This window comes from Chaetodon auriga, chromosome 15 (genome assembly GCF_051107435.1).
Source record: "Chaetodon auriga isolate fChaAug3 chromosome 15, fChaAug3.hap1, whole genome shotgun sequence".
NCBI lineage: Eukaryota > Metazoa > Chordata > Actinopteri > Chaetodontiformes > Chaetodontidae > Chaetodon > Chaetodon auriga.
The window spans coordinates 7,905,645-7,924,625 of record NC_135088.1 but is presented as its reverse complement, the minus strand read 5'-3'; the positions used below and the strand labels follow the sequence as shown (position 1 = coordinate 7,924,625).

General features: G+C 41.5%; 1 protein-coding gene across 1 annotated transcript in view; it reads left to right on the top strand.

Annotated features, from left to right (window-relative positions):
- The window catches only part of gabrb2b (gamma-aminobutyric acid type A receptor subunit beta2b), a 59,904-nt gene that overhangs the window by 34,952 nt on the left and 5,971 nt on the right, over window positions 1-18,981 (top strand). The window contains exons 5-8 of the mRNA XM_076750113.1: window positions 2,879-2,961; window positions 14,371-14,508; window positions 16,530-16,682; window positions 18,701-18,945. Of these exons, the coding sequence (XP_076606228.1) occupies window positions 2,879-2,961; window positions 14,371-14,508; window positions 16,530-16,682; window positions 18,701-18,945 (619 nt within the window). The remainder of the gene's footprint in view (window positions 1-2,878; window positions 2,962-14,370; window positions 14,509-16,529; window positions 16,683-18,700; window positions 18,946-18,981) is intronic.

The following is an 18,981-nucleotide window of genomic DNA, read 5'->3' as shown; positions in this document are numbered from 1 at the left end:
AGACACAGACACAGATGATTTACAGACAGAGTGGGATGCCTCTATATAGAAAAATGACCACAGCAGCTCAGTGAGAGTATTGTCGTGTTGCTGCATCATCATTTCAAAAGCTCGCAGGCAAATAATATCACATACGGCGTTATGTGGCGTCCAATATGAAATTGCACGAATCTTGGGTGGCTTGGGTTTTAGAAACACTTAGATTATGAGATGCAGAAAGATTGGCATTGCAGTGGCTGTTGGTCTGAATAATGGAATAGAGAGAGAGAGAGAGAGAGAGAGAGAGAGAGAGAGAGAGAGAGAGAGAGAGAGAGAGAGAGAGAGAGAGAGGCACAGAGACACACACACAAGGGTGATTATCTCTGCTGTGTAACACAGAGGATTGGACTCAAGATGAGCCTCTCCTCTGGCACAAATTTATCTATGTTGTCAGGTGTTCCTAGACGATTACCCACCATGCTGTGCTGCTCTGTGGCAACTCCCTCAGTGGGAGTCAAGTTCTCACACAAGACCAGAGCCAGGGAAGGAACGGCAGCCTATTACTCACGGCCTCGTCCTTATGCTCCCTTCACAAAGTCTGACGAACAACGTAACCTTATCTATTGACTTGTAGTCGGCTGCTATTATTATCCCTTATTATTGTCCACCCCTGTCTATTTGTTTTGATAGTGATTGGAAGGCTAAATGCTTTTATGCTGACATATATACACAAAATATGATAGGAGCAGTAAAGGTTATATCGCCTTGGCTACCGCGGTTTGCAGCTATTACAAAAGCACTTACCATGCTGGAACATTTGTGTTCTTGCAGTACATGTATCTTGTTTAAAAACTGTCAAAACTTAGACGGATTTCAAGTGAAATTTTAAAGAATGTGTTTTCTTTGTGGAAAAAATTGAGCTCTGTGTGTGAATCAGCTCCTTCAATAAGGCTCAGTGTCAAACAATTCAAACAATGCTGGGATCGTTTCTATCAGTGAGATTTGACGTTCTGATCAGGTGCATTTTGGCTCATTTGGCTGCCGCTCATGTAGACAGAAAAAGACTTTACTGGTCAACTCGTCAACTGATAAAGGTGCATGCCAAAGCGCTAAAAACACAATCTGATTGCCTCTCATCACTGCACTGAAATCGGGTTCACCATAGCCCAGTTTATGACATGTTTTTATGTCAAAATTGGATTCTGCCAGGGGGAAAGTCAAAGAGTTAAGCCTCGGGTGTCAGTTTTATGCTTCACTGTCCATTTTACCTCAAAGCTCTTGTATCTGTCAATACAATCACCCTTCAGGCCATCCCAGTTGAAATGAAGATAATAATCTACAGCCTTATTGATCTCTTTTTCTCAGCATGTTCCACAGGGTCAGGTAGTGTCGGTTTGTGGCACCTCGGGTGCTCCGGATTAGAGCTAGATCCCATTTCAGCCTGCAAGAGGATCATATGATTTACATTTGTCATTTAAAGTACTTCCTCAGATGAAACTTGTTAACTGAACTGTAACTCTGAGACCTTTTGTTAATTAACAGTGTCAGGATGAAATATATGCTGGTGTGTTAGAGGCCTATTCCATTGCTCCCATGTTATACGCAATAAAAACAACACCTTTGACTTACACAACATTCAGAGAGGAACGTTCAATGGCTTCTTCGTTGGTATGATACATAATATATCCTCGAATGCTACAGCCATTAAACTTCATTGGTGTCTTGAGATGCAGAAATAAGATCATTTCATTCGCTCAAAGAGCAACACGTCACCGTTTTCCGTGGTTTTGTGGAGTTGTGCCAGCATCCTCAAATGTTCTCCCCTCTCGAGAGACACTTCAGAGGTTAAGAACTTAAAACATGAAAAGTGCTCTGATTCTAAGTGGAGACAAACAGAAAAGAACCTCCCACGATCTCCTTTATTCTTGTTTATTCACACAACTTTTCTCACTCGACAACAGCGTTCACAGAGCGCTGTCAGTCAAACCAGCAGAGGGAGGGATGGACAACTGTGCCAGAACTTTACACTCAAAAAAAAAGGCCTGTAAATCCTTATGAATCACACACTTTTTGACGTGTTTGTTGTTTTTACAGTATGCTCTACAGATCTGTTATAACAGCTATGGAAATAAATTTAAAATGTGCACATTGCTCTTCCACTCCTCCTCCTTCTTCTTCTTGTACTAATATTTGTGGTGGTAGTATTAATGCAAGCACTAATCTTGACCTGTCATGTCTCTGGGATGTCCTCAGGTTGTAAAACACACACTTTCATCCCACGCACTCCTTGATGATATGACAGGCTGTAGTCAGAGCACAAACACCACCGCTGTTATCTCCGGCCTATTGCTGCCACCACTGTCCCACAGAGTTTGATCCCTGCAGTGACTCGCATCTCAGGTGGGGCCTGACAGAGGACCCACAGGATTATCCAAACAATGCTAAAACTGGGACATAAGGATTAGCTTTGGCCATGTAATCCCCAATGGAGTTCCCACCACCGCTGTCACCACCCCCAAACCCTCAAAGACTCCTGCATTTACCTGTGGAAGTTTTGAGGATTTCAAGTCATCAGAATTCTGTGAGATGTAATTATAAGCGCTTCGGTGAATTACATTTTTACACAATTCAGAAACTTTAATTCACTAGTGCAGGGCCCATGGAGGTGGAGGTTGGGTTTAAGACAGCTGTCACACATGTTCAGATTCTACACATTGCAAGCTTCAATGCTAAATAACTCTACTGCAGATAACAGTTCTGTGTAATTGCAGTGCAGTGGTGGTTTACCTTCTCACTGACAAGATGCTGGATTTTACTGTTACTTTCCTGCTGAAAACAACAAAGCTTACAGACTGACAATGCCATGAATTGAACATATCGTTGTGTCATGCTTTTCCAGAATCACGACCACAGCTGCTTGTATGATGGACCTGAGGAGGTATCCGCTGGATGAGCAGAACTGCACACTCGAGATAGAGAGTTGTGAGTAATTCCTTCCTTTATTCATCAATTAATCTCTTCAGTCGTTTATTGATATTTAGCTTCTTGTCAGAGCTATAAATCTTTAGTGTCTGTGCCCTTTTACACTGGCATAGCCTCACCTTTATTCAGCCAGCCATCAGGAACTACAGTCTGTGCCACTGGGCCAGCACTGGACCCCTTCAATTTCTGTTCTGCTGTGGTGCAAGGATTTTCTCAGAATTTTAATATTTTCAACATAATCCTTCCCATCCAATTTACTGTGTTTCCCTCAGTAAAAGTAGAAGCATTACTTCCTTCTTAAATATTCCCTCAGCTGAGTTTGCTCTTCGTTAGTTCAGATAAATACTATAGTGCTGTTTTTTATGGCTCCTGGAAGAAATGTTTTTTTTTTTTTTTTTTTCAACTAACTTTATGTGGCACATGGAAAAATTAGTGGCAATTTAGGCCAAATAAATTTATAAGCCTACTTTGTATTCTGATGCATTTCATTACCATTGGGTGTGGGTGATGCATTAGGAACACCTATAGGACAACTGGTGCTGAAGTGATAAAACAGAGCCATCCTTAATGATTTACAAAGCTCAAAGCAGCAGCCTAGATTCAAATGTCAAGAATTTATGAGCTCTACCTCATAATGGGTGTCACAGGGGTGCTGCACCACCCACCATTTAACCACAGGAATCTGGTTTAAGGTTTGGATGAATCCCAGGATCTTTTGTTGCATCTCCATCGGTGTTTTTCAGTTTATTCTGGCTCAGCTTTTCATTTATTTGATAATGAAAAAAAGGGGAAAAACATAGGGTGTCTGTTGTTAATTTAAGATTGTTGAAAGGTATCATTAAAATCTAAAATGATAGGTTCTCATTTCTCAAATGTATGTCTTCTTTTCTTATAACTCGACTTGTGTGGGATGTGGCTCAACACAGCTGACAGCCTTGAGGCTAACTCCTGCTCAAATGCCAAAAAAGCCTCCCGCCTTAGTTCCTGGCACACAAGAGAGGGATGAACGTAGTACCGAGGTCGAAGGAAGTGACCTCGCGCTTCATCTACCATCATGGGGAAAATGAAATTTGTTTGCAAACCAAGATGATTGAACTTGCAGAGGCTTAGTCAGAACTCAACTGGATAACTGTAAATCCATTTGAATGTAGTTGCCATACAGAGTTAGGGCTAAAGGGTGTTAGAGTCAATTGTGCAAGTGAGCCGGAAGGCCTACAGCTGGTGCTGGTGTACAAAGGGAACTAGAGCATAAGGAGCAAGAGAGGCCGTTTAAGAGTTTTTGTGAACTCAAGATTGCACAATAGAGTTAAACAGTGAACTTGAGCGGAGACCCAACCAGAGAGCCAGACTTTTGTAAAGATCTGCTTATTCTGAATCTGATGCAGCATCAAGTTTCAAACAGTTATCATGACTGGGCATGAAAGGGGCATCCTGGAAAGGCTCAGTCGTTCATAAGCGAGGATGGAGCGAGGTTCACCACTTTGTGAACACATGATTGTATAAAGGATATTACTGCATGGGCTCAGGAACGCTTCATAAAAGTGGTGTCAGTAAACAAACATGCAAAAGATTGAATTCAGTTTTTATTTACGTTTTATATGTTTTTACCAGCTTTTTTGGACTCCAGGTAAAAACAGTACCTGTTTGGGGAATTTTCACACGCCATTACCGTTATTAAGTTATTAAGTAAAGATCACCTTTTCCAGCAATTTTCTCTCCTCTAAGGAGAGCCTGGAACTTCCCGTATGCAGAGCTAACGATGCACACGTCTCCATAGACAAAATATGCTTCACCCGACACAGGCCATTTGTCCAGCAGCCTGCTGAGTTCTCTGAGAGTCTGGTTACAAGAACGCATGAATGCTCTGCTGTACAATACTGAGCTAATGGACTGGATTGCATTTTGCTTGGTGCATGATGTCCACATACAGCTCTGGATTACATCTTACATACCATCCACAGTTTGTGGATATCAAATATTGAATTAAAACACACATTTTATCCATCCTCTGGAGGAAAAATGGAAGCCATCTGGGCTGCAGATAGGTACAATCAGGTTGGCCGTAGACATTAAAAAAAACAAAAAACCCAAAACAAAACAGAAAAGGCAAACTTAGTGAAGAGAGAACGCCAGCAGAGAGGGAACTGAAATCAAGCTGTGGCAGATTAGTGGGAAGGAGATGTGGAATAGGATGAGAAACATTTCTTTTGTGTGTGTGTGTGTGTGTAAGCTGTTAGGCCAAATGGTTGAAGGGAACCAGGAGGGGACAAACCAATTAAACTTGTTTTTCAACAGGTTTGACGAGCTGACCTCAGGCCAGCTATCGCTCTCCTTTACAGATCTTTATCAAATCTAAACCATCCACCAAAGATACATCACCGCCCTTTCTTCTGCCCACTCTGTCCATCACTGCCACTTCTATGCACTGAGGGATGCTTTGTCTCACATTTGTCTTTAACCGCCCCCAGTGAACCTGAAATTAGTGACCACTGTCCCTCGTGACCCGCTCACATTACGGGTCTCCAAAATAAGACTGTCAACATGGATTGGCAGATAACGACATTACACGTTTCCTTTTCCCATATGGAGGGGCCTCTGGTGATAATTATTTTTAGTGATTTCCCCAGAGGTTCAAATCCGTTAACCCTTTTGATTCAAGGTGGGATGCAGGCATGGTGACGGCTGCACATAAGGTCAAAGACCAGGAAGAATTTAGAAAAGCGTTGAAGCAGTAGTGTTGAGAGGATGACGGTCATCCTGACTGTGATACACACTGTTCATACATACTGTTGTTGCTCGTCATCTGTAGTTTCTCATTCCAAGGGGAGCAACAAGCAAAAATACCTTAATCAAACCTAATTTGGATGAGATGATAATATAGCTTGAAACTGCAAATGTCACCTCACCGCACAGCAGTGTCCATTTAAACTACTTGTTTGAACAGAGTTTAGGGGAGTGATGGCAGGCAAGCGAGGGGGAGACAGAGAGGGACATTTGCTGCTTACAAATGCCTCACAGCACAGCTCAGCATCAGCAGCCCGAGCATGAATCCTTCTCTTTTAATTTGTTGACAGGCTTTTCTTTCCCCACCAACTTTAAAACACACTGGCTGGGGAGCAGCAACTGTAGCTGTGAGTGTGTGCGTGCATGCATAGATGCGGGTCTTTATGTGTGTGCACACCGCAGGCACTTGAAAATGTGATGTGCCCGACAGATAAAAATTTGAAAACACAAACACACGTTCCCTCGATTGTTTCATCTGTGCCCTGAGAGTTGAGGGCCTCACAGAGCAGCAGCATGAATGGGATCTGTGCTGGTTTGGACTGTCTTAGATCTTAGTGTTGCCTTCAATGACTCCTCTCATTGTGTTGGATTTATGCAGCTGTGCTCTTTGTCTTCTCTCAGTCCCTGAGTGTGTCTGTTTTCTAACTATCTCGGTCTGCACTTGTGCTTCTGCCCATTGTTTAATGTCTCTGTCCAGCCCCTCCTTTCTTCTTTCACACATTTGCACATGTCTCTTTTCTGTCTGTTGGCTTGTTTCCAGTGGGTCTGATTGCTCCAGAGCCTCCAAATATCCCTGGTATTGAGTCACAGGGTGATGCCTGTGATTTAATAAGCTTTGACAAGTTGAATAACGTCCAAGAACTTTCATTTGTGGATCAGGGTTTCATCCCTTTATGTTGACCTTTTGGAATTATTTTAGGCAAAAGTTAAATTGCTGACCCTGGTTTAATTACCAACTTTTAATCATGCAATAACAAGCTGTTTCCCTACGGTGGATGCTGTGTCAGCATAGCTGTTCTGTGCAAAGAGGGATGGAGGCGTTCTATTGTTATCAATTCTACAAGAAAGTTCATTCATCTGTTAGAATTTTCAAGTTGCCACACACAAAAAATTCTCTTCAGAGCATTAATCATTTTTAAAAGCCATCTTGTTTCTGAACTCACACAGTTCTGTCACCTGTTGAATGAAAGGTAGTGAAGAAATCCTATAAATACTTCTCAGGCCACACTGGGTATTACAGATGCACAGAGCATGTCAAAAAAACAGCATGAAACATGCTTACTTACTGGCAGAGTTTCCATTATAACCTGCAACTTTCACTCTATGTATGAGTTTTTGCCTTTTTGTCAACCAATTCGCCCTTAAAGCTGCACAAATTTATTCTTACTTAGGATTTTCGGTCCTGAATCACACCAGCATGGAAAAGGCTCATGCCCTCTATGCTCATCATTTGTAGCATGTTTGACATGAAAGTGAGAGGAGGGAAGGGAAAAATAGAACACCTCATGCTTACATGTGTTGGGATGCAGGATGTAAATGAGTCACTCTGGATAGCCCCGGGACTTTTCCTGTCCTGCCTGTGACTAATGGTTCGGTGAATTCAGAGATCGCTCCCCCATTTTTTGGATTGGGAGAATAAATAAAGATAAAGATTAACAAGTAAATTAAGGAACACTGCCATTGTGATCTAATTTCTAAGACTGCCAAGTTGTTATAGTTACCAAAAGTTAACCAAACCTTTACTGTGGAGGTGGCTGAATATTTATGGAAATCCTCATGTGAATTAATATGGGTCATTTTAAAGGATCTGGAATGTTGTCAATCTGTAGTGCCGCCACCTCATTAAAAGAGCAGTAGATGTGTTTGGCATTGGAATACTTAAAGAAGATGTTTTGGAAGCAAACCGAAGAAAAACCCACGAGTGTACCGACTTTAACGGAAAGTAGTTTACTACAAAACAGTACTCGTAACTTTAAGAGTTTTCTTGTAAACAGACCAAAGTGCTGTTTACATTCAGTGTTACTCACCAAAATGCATTGAGTGGATCTTCAGTCTGTACAAGGTCTTTACCTGCCAGATTTTTAATGTTATGGTACATTAAGGTGGTTTAGAACATATTGTACATATGAATTATGCTTATGGCGTTCATTGTACTTATTATTTCTAATTTAAACATTCACTATTATTTATTTATTTATGTGTTTATTTTATTTCATTTACATCACATGGTAGTACAGGAATTATTTATGTCAAATGCCTTTTCTTCCCTATAAAAATTCTATTTTTAAGTATTTAAAATTGAACATTATTTACATCCATGTTTCCTAGGGTGCACTTTTCTTCTTCCCTGTCTGTGTTTGCACATAACTACATGTCTTTGCATGTTACCACCACCCATAGATTTGTGGAATAGTGTAAAGCCATGTGTCATCTGGGCACATACGCATGCAGACTGACTCATAGAGAAGCGGATCCATAGTGCTGCTAGAGGTCAAAAACTCCACAGGGAACCTTTTAACAGCTCATCATACAAACCTGATTTCACTAACCCTGATTGAGCAGATGATCTACACCATTATCACAAGCAGACCAATGACAGAAAAAAAGCACTTCACTTCACTTCAACAATCATAACAGGGTGTAACAAGACGCAAGGTGTGGGTTTATGTGTCGAGATATGGCCCGAACTTTAAGACAGCAGAGATAATGTCATAAAACACAGGGTGTGGTCAGTCCTTAAGGATAAATCCGACTTCTAGTTAAAGAAAATCTCACTGGGTTCTCCTCATTCCACGTTTATGATCCAGGTAGAGCTGTGAGATGGTGTATTAACTCTTTGCTCATAACTCAACTCTGTGTTGGCTTATCTAGAAACAAACGCCATAACTATGATAGATACAAGTGATAAAAATTACCACACTCTGGATATGAACACACGACATGAGAGGAGGTACAGAACATATTTCCTTGTTCTTCCTCAGACTGTACTGTTGTCTGTAATGTTTTTACAGCTCTAAGGGCTTAATAAGGACCAAGCACATAATAAAAATACTCTGTAGATGCTAGCATTTTTTTTATTATGAGGCAAAATAAACTTGGCTGTAATACCGCACTAACTCAGCCTCACGTTCAGCTGTGTCGGATAAGGGTTGGGCTTATAACTCTGCAAGCCGTCACCCTGCATCTGTTCTCTTACTACTTGCTCAGCATCTCTATAATGCATGCGTAATCCAGGACCTCAATGCAACGTAGTAGGCCACACAGGATTTCACCTCAGTTCAAGGAAATACCTTTGCTTGCATTATTTAAAAGGGTTAAACCTCAGATGTTCTGGGTCACTGTTACAGTAATGTAGTTTACCATGTACAGTATATACAGTGCTGTATAGTAGCTCTACCTTTACAGGAAGCTGACTGTACCTGGTAAACGATGTAACACTGACTTCATAAGTGCAGCAGCTGTGCACCTATTCAATAAATCATGAGAGGAGTGGGGTCACTCAGCCATTAAACACTGAATACACTGAAGCTTTCTTTGTCCAGATTAGCTGCTTTAGCTTTAGCATAGGTGTGACTGCAGATGGCTGTTCAGGAGACAGCAAAACTGGGAATTTGCTTTGAAAAAAGCACCGAAACAGAACTCGAACGCAAGTGAAGACAAACTTGCAGTCACTGACACATTCAGATCCTCACACATGCATCGCCGCACAGATGAAGACATCCCTGTTTATTTCTGTGTAGACTGAGAGGCACATTGCGTCTTGTTTCACACAGCAGCGGTGCGCTCGCAATGAAACTATCATTTCATTACAGCATCTCTACCAAGTAATAGTTATATTTTCTGCACCAGCGATCCACATCATATGGACACAGCCACTTTCACTGACTATCTCTCTTTCTATCTGTGCCCATCAGAGCCCATTTTTAGAGACCGCGCACGTCCTCTGGGGTGTGAATGGTTTCTTCACATGGGCTTGCATGGCTTATTTATTTATCTTAACTTCAGATGTTCTACCCCTGTCCAGGGCATGCAGTCGGTTACTGCTTGCTGTGTAGTGCTTAAGTTTGAAGCCGTTTTTAATTGGACACCAGGACTGACATTAAAGTGGCTTTGAACTGCGTGGAATCAAAAATTTATCTGAGACATATTTAAGAGTGAAGTGGCCTTCTCGGCTCACAGAGGGGACAGAGAGTCAGTGTTGTTCAGGGGGGTTTGATTTAAAGAGCCCATTTGTCGTGTGTCCATGCAAACACGTATGTGTTATGAGATTAATATGCATGTGTTTGCCTTTGTCTGTGCATTGGGTTGACACGCAGTTCCTTCTGTAAAGTGTGGAAAGAGTCAGGTTTACCAACCTGGTTGGGTTGAACTGTGTAGTTAATGGACCTTATGTGTTGTATCGTAAGTTTCAGCATTTACACACATTCCCCCATCCGCCTTGTGTAATTCCTGGATCTAAAGGCTCGTGTGGCGGTGTCAAAATTCACAATTTTACTATTCATGGTGATTGAATCAGTCTGTGGAGAAAATCAGGCAGAGGGATATTTTGATTGTTGTCAGTGCTTCCGAATGTATGTCACAGCAACAATAGTGTTTATTATTACTCTTTATTACAGGTGTATGATGTTTCAAAGTGCCGTTCAGAAGTTAAAAAAAAAAAACTTTGTTATTCATGATTATGTTTTGCCCAAAGCAATATCAAAGCCAGTGTTTTATCTGTCTCCAAAATCCTTCTTTGCCCATTAAAACAAATCAACTGAGACATTATTTCATAAGCTTGATAAAAAGGCCTGGAGTCAGATTTGGTCAGGGAGATATGCCAGAGTCCCAGTTAAATAGCTTTAGTATTGTATTGTTATCTCCTCTGATGCTATCATGAACAATTTCATTTATTTTTAGGCTGCCAACGCTCCCAGACTTTGAGAGAAGCCCTTGTGCTAGTGTAAAATACATATTGTCACACCCATAGTGTCCTTTTTCCCTTTTTTTCCTCTGAAAGGATGAGTTTGCATCTCATGCCACTGAGGAATCAATGAGCTAATTTCCTCTATTCACAGTTAACAGTTATACTGCAGACTAACTCCCTCTTGTCTGTGATGTATTGCAGATCATGTCTTTTTTCCTCTTTCATTTTTCACTCTCACTTTAATCCTTTCGGTTATTTCCACGTGTAATGGGAATCAGGCCGATCTATCTGTGCCAAACACTGTGATGTAATAATTTTAGTATGAAGGTGAGAAACTGCAAAGTCAGCCTCAATAACGTGTGAAGCTGAACAATCAATAATATGAAGCCGGGATCGAATCATTGACTTCATATACGCACAGTTTGCACCGAGGCATCGACTCCTCTTTACTGGAAGTGTGTGCAGTTGTTGTGTGTTGCTTATGACGTAGGTAATTGTTTAAACTTGCGTTAGTGCCCCTGGACAGGCTGTTATGTGTATTACACGCTGTGATACAAAAAGCGTTGGGTGGAGCTAAGAGGTGGTACAAAACGAACGTGCAAAATAGAAAGAGCCCCCCCTCTAGGGGGGAATGACTGCTGTACATTTCAATGGCAATCTCCTTTAGATTTTGATATATCCTGTGTACAAGCGGTGGCGGCACAAGATCAAGGGGTCGACAATAAAACGAGCTTTTCATCCGCTGGGGACGATCTGCTGGGACCGAACTTTAAATTTTGAATTTCAAGTAGGGGAGGTTATTCAGCCGCGGTTTGACCACTTAAGAAATGTATCCAAAATTAAGTTATTTCTGTCTGCCCCTGACCTGACCTGCCTTTATTTCATCCCATCTCGACTAATATAATTTCCTTATACTCTGCACTTAGTAGAGAAGCACTTAATCGTCTGCAGCTGGTTCAAAATGCAGTTGCCAGGCTTTTTACTGGAACTGAGAGAACACATTAATCTCATTTTAGCATCCGTCCTTTGGCTACTTATTGCCTTTGGAATATATTCTGAGATTTCATCGATTAGGTGAGGTGATGATGATGACGCTGATGCGATATGACTACCCGATCTATACTGTACATGGATGTTTTGGAACTACATTGTTTTTGAGAGACTAAAAGCAGCATTCTGTTTTTGAATGCACCGAGCGCCCGACTCCACTTTCATCAAGACGAACAAGAGATGTCAGAGGGTGTTGAGAGCATCCGCTGAAGAGTCTGCTTTAATAATTCAGAGCAACTAAATAGGTCACACAAGTATTAATTAAGCAGAGCAGGGTATGGGGGAGGGAAAGAAGAGGGAAGGTTGAGTGAAAGATAGATGGACACATAAGAGTGGTTCTGACAGAGAAATAAGCGAGGGGAGAGGAGTGTAATCAAATGGAAAAAGTGGTGGGAGAAAGGGAGATAAAAACAGAACAAGTCAGAGAAGAGAGGGGGAGAAAAGGAGACCAGGGGAGGAAGGACGTATGGTATGACGGTCTATATTGTGTGCAGTAATCAATGAAACAGCGTGGGAGCTCCCTCTAAATTGTTCTGTCAAACACGCTTTCATTCTCATCCAGCCCGTCCCTGTCATCACCGCCGACACACACACACACACACACACACACACACACACGCTGTACATACTCATGCAAATCAGACATGTTAATTCACTTTCTCGCAGCTAAATCTGCCCATCATCAGCATTCGACAGAATAATGGTCGCACTAATGTAAAAAAAGAGCCAACTTCCACGCAAGCAATCAAATGACTCGCTCAACCGAACTCGACTGACATGCAAGCAAATCCCCACTGTAGCAAACATGCAGCCGTAACAACTGTTGCAACCATCCTGAACGATTATTACGTTGCATGTTTAGTTACTGAAAACATTCCCGTCGTTTAATCCATCTCCTGCTGTTCCCTAAAAATGCAACAGCACACATGCACATTATGAGCGGCTGAACAGTTTTAACAGTTTCATGATGTAAGACTGCAGCATTCGGTTGTTTGTCTCGAGGCAGCAAAATGTAACGCAGCTCTTGGCCTCCTGCCTCTCAGTCGAGCAAGTTCACACTTCGATACACTCATCGTGACGAGCTGTCAGAACTGTGAGGTAACGTAGCGCTGCTAGCTTGCTATCTGCAAAATATAGCATCCTCACTGTGTTGCATTATAAGAATTAGCAGTGTGTCAACATGTGTAGCCCTAAAGAATGCCAGAATGGAAACGCAATATCACCATTTCTGATTTAAAACAAGCTTGTCTGCTGTACATGTTGCTTTGCAGGGCTTTTTTTTTTTTTTTTTTTTTTTTTAAACAGTGTTCTTCACAGTTTCGAGCCACCCTTCTAAAAAAGTGCACCAACCCCAGCTGTCTCCTGTCTGTCCTCGTCTCCTTCCACTCTCTGAGACCAATACTCTTATGCCCTGAAGTCAGCAGACATGACAACTGCACCGCAGCAGACAGTAGGCAGTGGATTATGCAAGAGCCAAGTTTCATGGTCTGATGAAGATTTTCTACTTTTCTTTTTCAACACCACTTGTCTTGAGCTCTAACTACAGAGTACCATGTTACTCAATCATTTATTGCTCCTGCCCACTGCCCGCTTTGCTGTCCGTGTCCCCACTGATTTGGCCAAAATGAGAGCAAAAGAGCGAGTAGATTTGCCTAAGATTAATATTAATGGACTTGCTTCATGTCCCTTTGGAGATTTTACTGAGTTTTAGTGATGAAAATGGACGCCAAGCCTGCTTATTTAATCATTCTTGCTCTTAGTATTTAATAATTGAGTTGCCCATGGAACAAAACATAATAAAGTTGACTCATATATATTTAGTCCATACAGAAGGGGTTCCCTCAGCTACTATGTGGAATGTTATATGCTCAACTTGATTTCATAATTTATAGTTTTAACAGGCTTTTTCATAATTGAGTTATTGTCAAGAATACAGTACCAAGACATCAGCATGTGCGTTGCTCACGGGTGTCTCAGATTTTGATGTTGAGGTGCACTCGTACAAGGCACGGCACTGCGGTGGCGCTGCTCGGCGGCCCACTATAGGCCATTATGTGATTGTACCGGGCAGCTGAACTGTGAACTGTGTGTGTGCTTATGAATCAAGGTTAAAGAAATCTGTTAAAAAATTCACTACGCAGCACTTTTGCTGAGTGTTTCCAAGGTTATATCATGCTGCACTATCACAACTGAGGAGTCAAGAAGAGTCAAGAGCACACAAGTGGATACTTTTGCATATAAAATAATAATAATAATAGTAATAATAACAGGCTGCTGGTGCAGGTACTTTTCAAAAAAAGATTGATTGAATAATTATGAGTTGCTACTTGACATTTCCATTCATTCTCACCAGTGTATCCCAATTTAGATAGCACATTTTCTTCTTAATATACAAGATACACACTGTAGTAGCAAACAAGCAAATGTATTCATAATGTAAATGCATTTACAAAAAATATAAGTATGATGTAATTCCTGCTTTCCTTTTGGAAAAACTGGTCACTGCGTCTGCTGTCAGCAGACTGTAAAATAGTGGCAGAGGCAATCCAGTCAAGTGCCAAGTGATTAATTAACTGGATGGTACGGGATCCAGATGGGACATGATTATGAACATATATACAGGCCATTAGCAATCCTCAGTAAATCCTGTTCTCTCTGCCCTACCTCAGATGGTTACACTACAGATGACATTGAGTTCTACTGGCGAGGAGGAGACAATGCTGTGACGGGGGTGGACAAGATTGAACTGCCCCAGTTCTCCATTGTGGATCATAAGCTCATCTCCAAGAATGTCGTCTTCTCTACAGGTAATAAAATGCATGAATCACACCAATAATAAAAGAGACCAAGTTAGGCTAGTCAACATTATTAGGTCGGTAATATATATTTGTTCTTGAAGCATACATTATGTGTTCAGTTTTTCTTTACATATACACACTTAATACTTTTTTAGAATATATATATATATATATATATATTTATATTTTAGTTTCTGTCTCTTAGGAGTACTTCAGTATCATTATACGAGCTGCAAAGAGGTCAATATGGCAGTTCATAAATAGGGACTCATTTGATTGTTTGTACTTACTGATATGAAAACAGCATCCACTAATTTCCAGAAATGCACAATGTTATGTAAATGTGCAAACCCACATGCAAACCTTTGAATGAAATGCTGTCCTGGGAGACAGAAGACACCATGACTTATTTAACAGCAATAAACAAAAAGAATGCTGTCAGATACAATGAAATATTCATCTCCTCTGCATTTTCATATTCATGAATTTGTCATGCAAGCAAGCAAATGTAAGCGGGACCGCGGTTCTGCTGAATACAGTTTCTGGGTACTGTATTGAATGAGATGAGGACATGAATGCAGTAGGAGAATAGGGACTCGGCCAATGAGAGGGTTTGTTTTGTCTGCAGGGGTCACACAAACCCACAACCCTTTTAATAACATAACAGTCCTGATGAATTCACAATGTTTGTGTGCGTGTGTGTCTGTTTGTTGTCCATTAAAATGCATGCAAGTCTACTCAAGAGCGTCCCTGCAGTGTGCCTGGTTTTATTACGTTATACAGAGATAAAATGGACAAGGGATTCCCCTTTCACGTGCTGTCTATTGCAATATAGGAGGGACCGACCTGGGGGTCACTCAGAGATGCAAACGTCAGCACAAGTGCCCGGGCGTTTACCCAATACAAGTGTCATGTTTCACTCCAAGGATCAGCAATATCATTGTTGTCCTTATGAATTATAAATATGCACTATTGCACCTCCGTCCTGTTGTTTTCTACCCGAGTTGTTTCCTGACTTTATAAAAAAATTATTCAGTGAGTCCCTCTGTGGCTCATGCTAACATTAGCTAACTGACATACCAAGAGGACATTGGTAGTGGATTGTTGTTGATTTCATTAAAACGATCTCATCCCTTTTCTGTTCCTGCATGGCTTTACAGTAAACTGCGTATTGCAGTGTGTTCTTGCGCTTCTCGTGGAGCCTTTTTCCATTCCGCTGTAATGTGACTCAAACCAAAATACAGCCAATCCCCCAAAGAGAGAAATACGTGTTCTGCTACAATTTCCAATACCTCGCTGTGGGTTTGTTTCAAAAGGAGCAGAGATAAGCAGAGAGAAAAAAAAAAATCACATGCACAATCAACTGAAAACTAATCAATCAGTTCATAATCAGTCAGCTGTTTTGACCATTTATCAAGCCAGAGGGCCTGATCAAAGGTTTGGCTACTTTTCACTGATTGTCTTTCCATTTCTTTAGTTACTGACAAAGCAAGTCATTTGAAATCTTTACCTTAAGCTCAGAGAAATTATGATCAGAGTGTTTCACTATCTTTGTTATGGAGTAACAGATTAATAGAAAAGAAGGGGAAAAAAAGGAATAACATCAGACCATGGTGGACGTTTGAATGATGTTATCCCTTTTTGTACATGGTTTCCAAACCCAGGATTAAGGACTAGGTGCACAAAATGCCTGACAGGAACTGGCATTCTTACCCCATCCCGTACCAACAGTCAACTTTGGTTGCTTTGAATCACCAAAACAAACATTCAACCTGAATATAACCTGAAACAAGTAAGATTTGGCACCTTCCCTTCACCATAGCGGTGGCAGATCTGAGATTGTTTTGTTGGAAGACTTTTTGGCTGAGAACATCTCAAAATATACACTGTAAGGGACAGTTATCTCTAAAATAGCGTTATCAGAAAACAAAGTCCCGGATACCTCGCAGCTGTGGCACATACTGCAAAAAATACATCAACTAATGGCGCTTTCGCTCGCTCTTTTTTCTCCCCCTGTCCCGTCTCGGCAGGTGCTTACCCTCGCCTGTCCCTGAGTTTTAAGCTGAAGAGAAACATCGGGTACTTCATCCTGCAGACATACATGCCTTCTATACTTATCACCATCCTCTCCTGGGTCTCCTTCTGGATCAACTACGACGCCTCTGCTGCCAGAGTGGCTCTAGGTGAGGCCGGCATCACAAATATAGATGGATAGGCAGGACACGTTGAAACTGCGGTGGACACTTAGACGAAGATTGCACTGGCACTGAAATAGACTGACCGGGGAAATCCAAGAGAAAGCAATTCATAGATTTTTTTTTTCTTTCCAATTTCACCTCATAACATTCACATCACTCACTTGAAGGGCAAATAGAGACAGGGACCACTGACAAGTTGAGGAAAATAAAAGATTTACAGCATATTTCACATTAAGTCAGACAGGGAAATCTGTTGCCTAAACACTGAATACACTCACAAAGGGAAAAGCTTTCGGTTGTAGAAGACCTGCTTGACCTGCGTCTCATATAAAATACAATGCCTTATAGCGGCAAGAATTTCACAATATTCATCATCACAGAAGCACTTTTCACTGCTGTGAAGGCTTTGACATTGTGAGGAATCCAATTTATTCAACCGTTTCATCTCATCCTTACCTTTATAAATCCAGTCATTTATTACCGAGCTCCGTGTCTTTATTAAATCTAGACATGATCATGAGGAAAGCAGCGTTGCACTGCACTGATCCACAACCACACTATGTTTTCTTGTCTTTCACAATCACCATGGATGTTAACAGGGTCAAATATCCATCTCACGAGAACAAATGTTGCTGTGTTCCACAAACGTATTATGAAGTGATTTGTTTCCACTCTGATTCCAGAGTGTCCGTTCTTTTCGGGAAGTCACTATTTCCCCTCCTGTCATCCTTGATTATGTAAACCCCATGTAGCCTGTGAGGTTTGTATTGAGCTTCTAGCTTACTCTGTGTTTATCGGAAGCTCCCTGCCTTCTTTTCACCCAGCTCCATCCACCCAGCTTCATCCATCCTTCTACCCATCCCTCGCTTTAGTCGACAAGGCAATTTCGCTGATTGACGACTGAGCTGCATTTAGTGATCCGGGGGGAAAGCATGCATGGGATTTAATGAAAAAAAAAAAGGTAATGCTCCATAATGGAGGTGGGTCAGCAGAGTTGGGAAATGTTCGGTCAACCCCAGTCTACACTAGATTCAGGAACCACTTTTCTCTGACCTGGTTTCAGGCATTAAAATGGACCTGTAAGGGCTGATTCACATGGCCACAGCACGGCAGAAATCCTTTGTTGTTATTGTTAAGCTCTTGCAGCAACAGCTTGGGAAAATTGCCTGAATCCTATTTTGAGTGGTGGTCACCTGACAGCGTTGTGACAGCTGTATAATAATTCAGGAATTGTTTACAGAGGCTCTCAATAGAAATTGCCTTAAATAATCACGCTTTGTGTGTGCTTTCAGTGTAGAGTATACAGGTGTGCGGGGGAGGATTCATGAGTGCTATAAGAGCTGAGCACACAGTTATTTTATAATGCAATGGAAAATTGCATTTAAGCTTTAGAATCTGGACTCTCATACCATTTGTAATTCCTGCATGTAGCTAAAACTGCACGCACACACTATTGTAAGCACACACCATCCAGGAGCCAGTGCTTTGCTAAAACAACAAAAATATTAAATTAAATAACTGCTCGCAAGAGTTAGTGTGCCACTCATGATAAGCACAAATGCAACACGTTGATATGCACAGTCAATCTGACAGTAACTATCCCCACAGCATGCTGGGAGAGTAAGTCTACAACTTTTCTCAGTAGGTGTTCTCTGCTAATGAACAAGACCAAGGTTGACATTTGAATTGCAAATGCCTGCACCGCTTCAGGTGCACGTCTTTTAGCTCATCTCCCAATGTGTAGTTTGAAGTCATGGGGGTAAGTCCCTTGTTTTCATTGATCCTGACAGGCTTAATGAAGCACAGATCAAGTTGATCGCAATGATGTCTTGCAGTTGGATGGATTAAAACTGCCACACATTCAGGCAGAACAGTGCAGTCAGGTTTTAGGTGCATTGAAAGAGGGATGCGAAAGGCAAAAGTGTGAGTGCTCACTCCACTTATTTGTTCTTGATTCACAGCATTTCTGTCATCATGTAGTGAATGTGGTCTTTCTCCACCAGGTATTACCACGGTGCTCACCATGACTACCATTAACACTCACCTGAGGGAAACCCTCCCCAAAATCCCCTATGTCAAGGCAATAGACATGTACCTTATGGGCTGCTTCGTCTTTGTCTTCCTGGCTCTGCTGGAGTATGCGCTAGTAAACTACATCTTCTTTGGACGGGGCCCTCAGCGCCAGAAAAGGGCAGCTGAGAAGATAGCTACAGCCAACAACGAAAAGATGCGGATGGATCCAAACAAGGTAAGAACAGCTTGGCTTGCCTCTGCAGTTTACAGA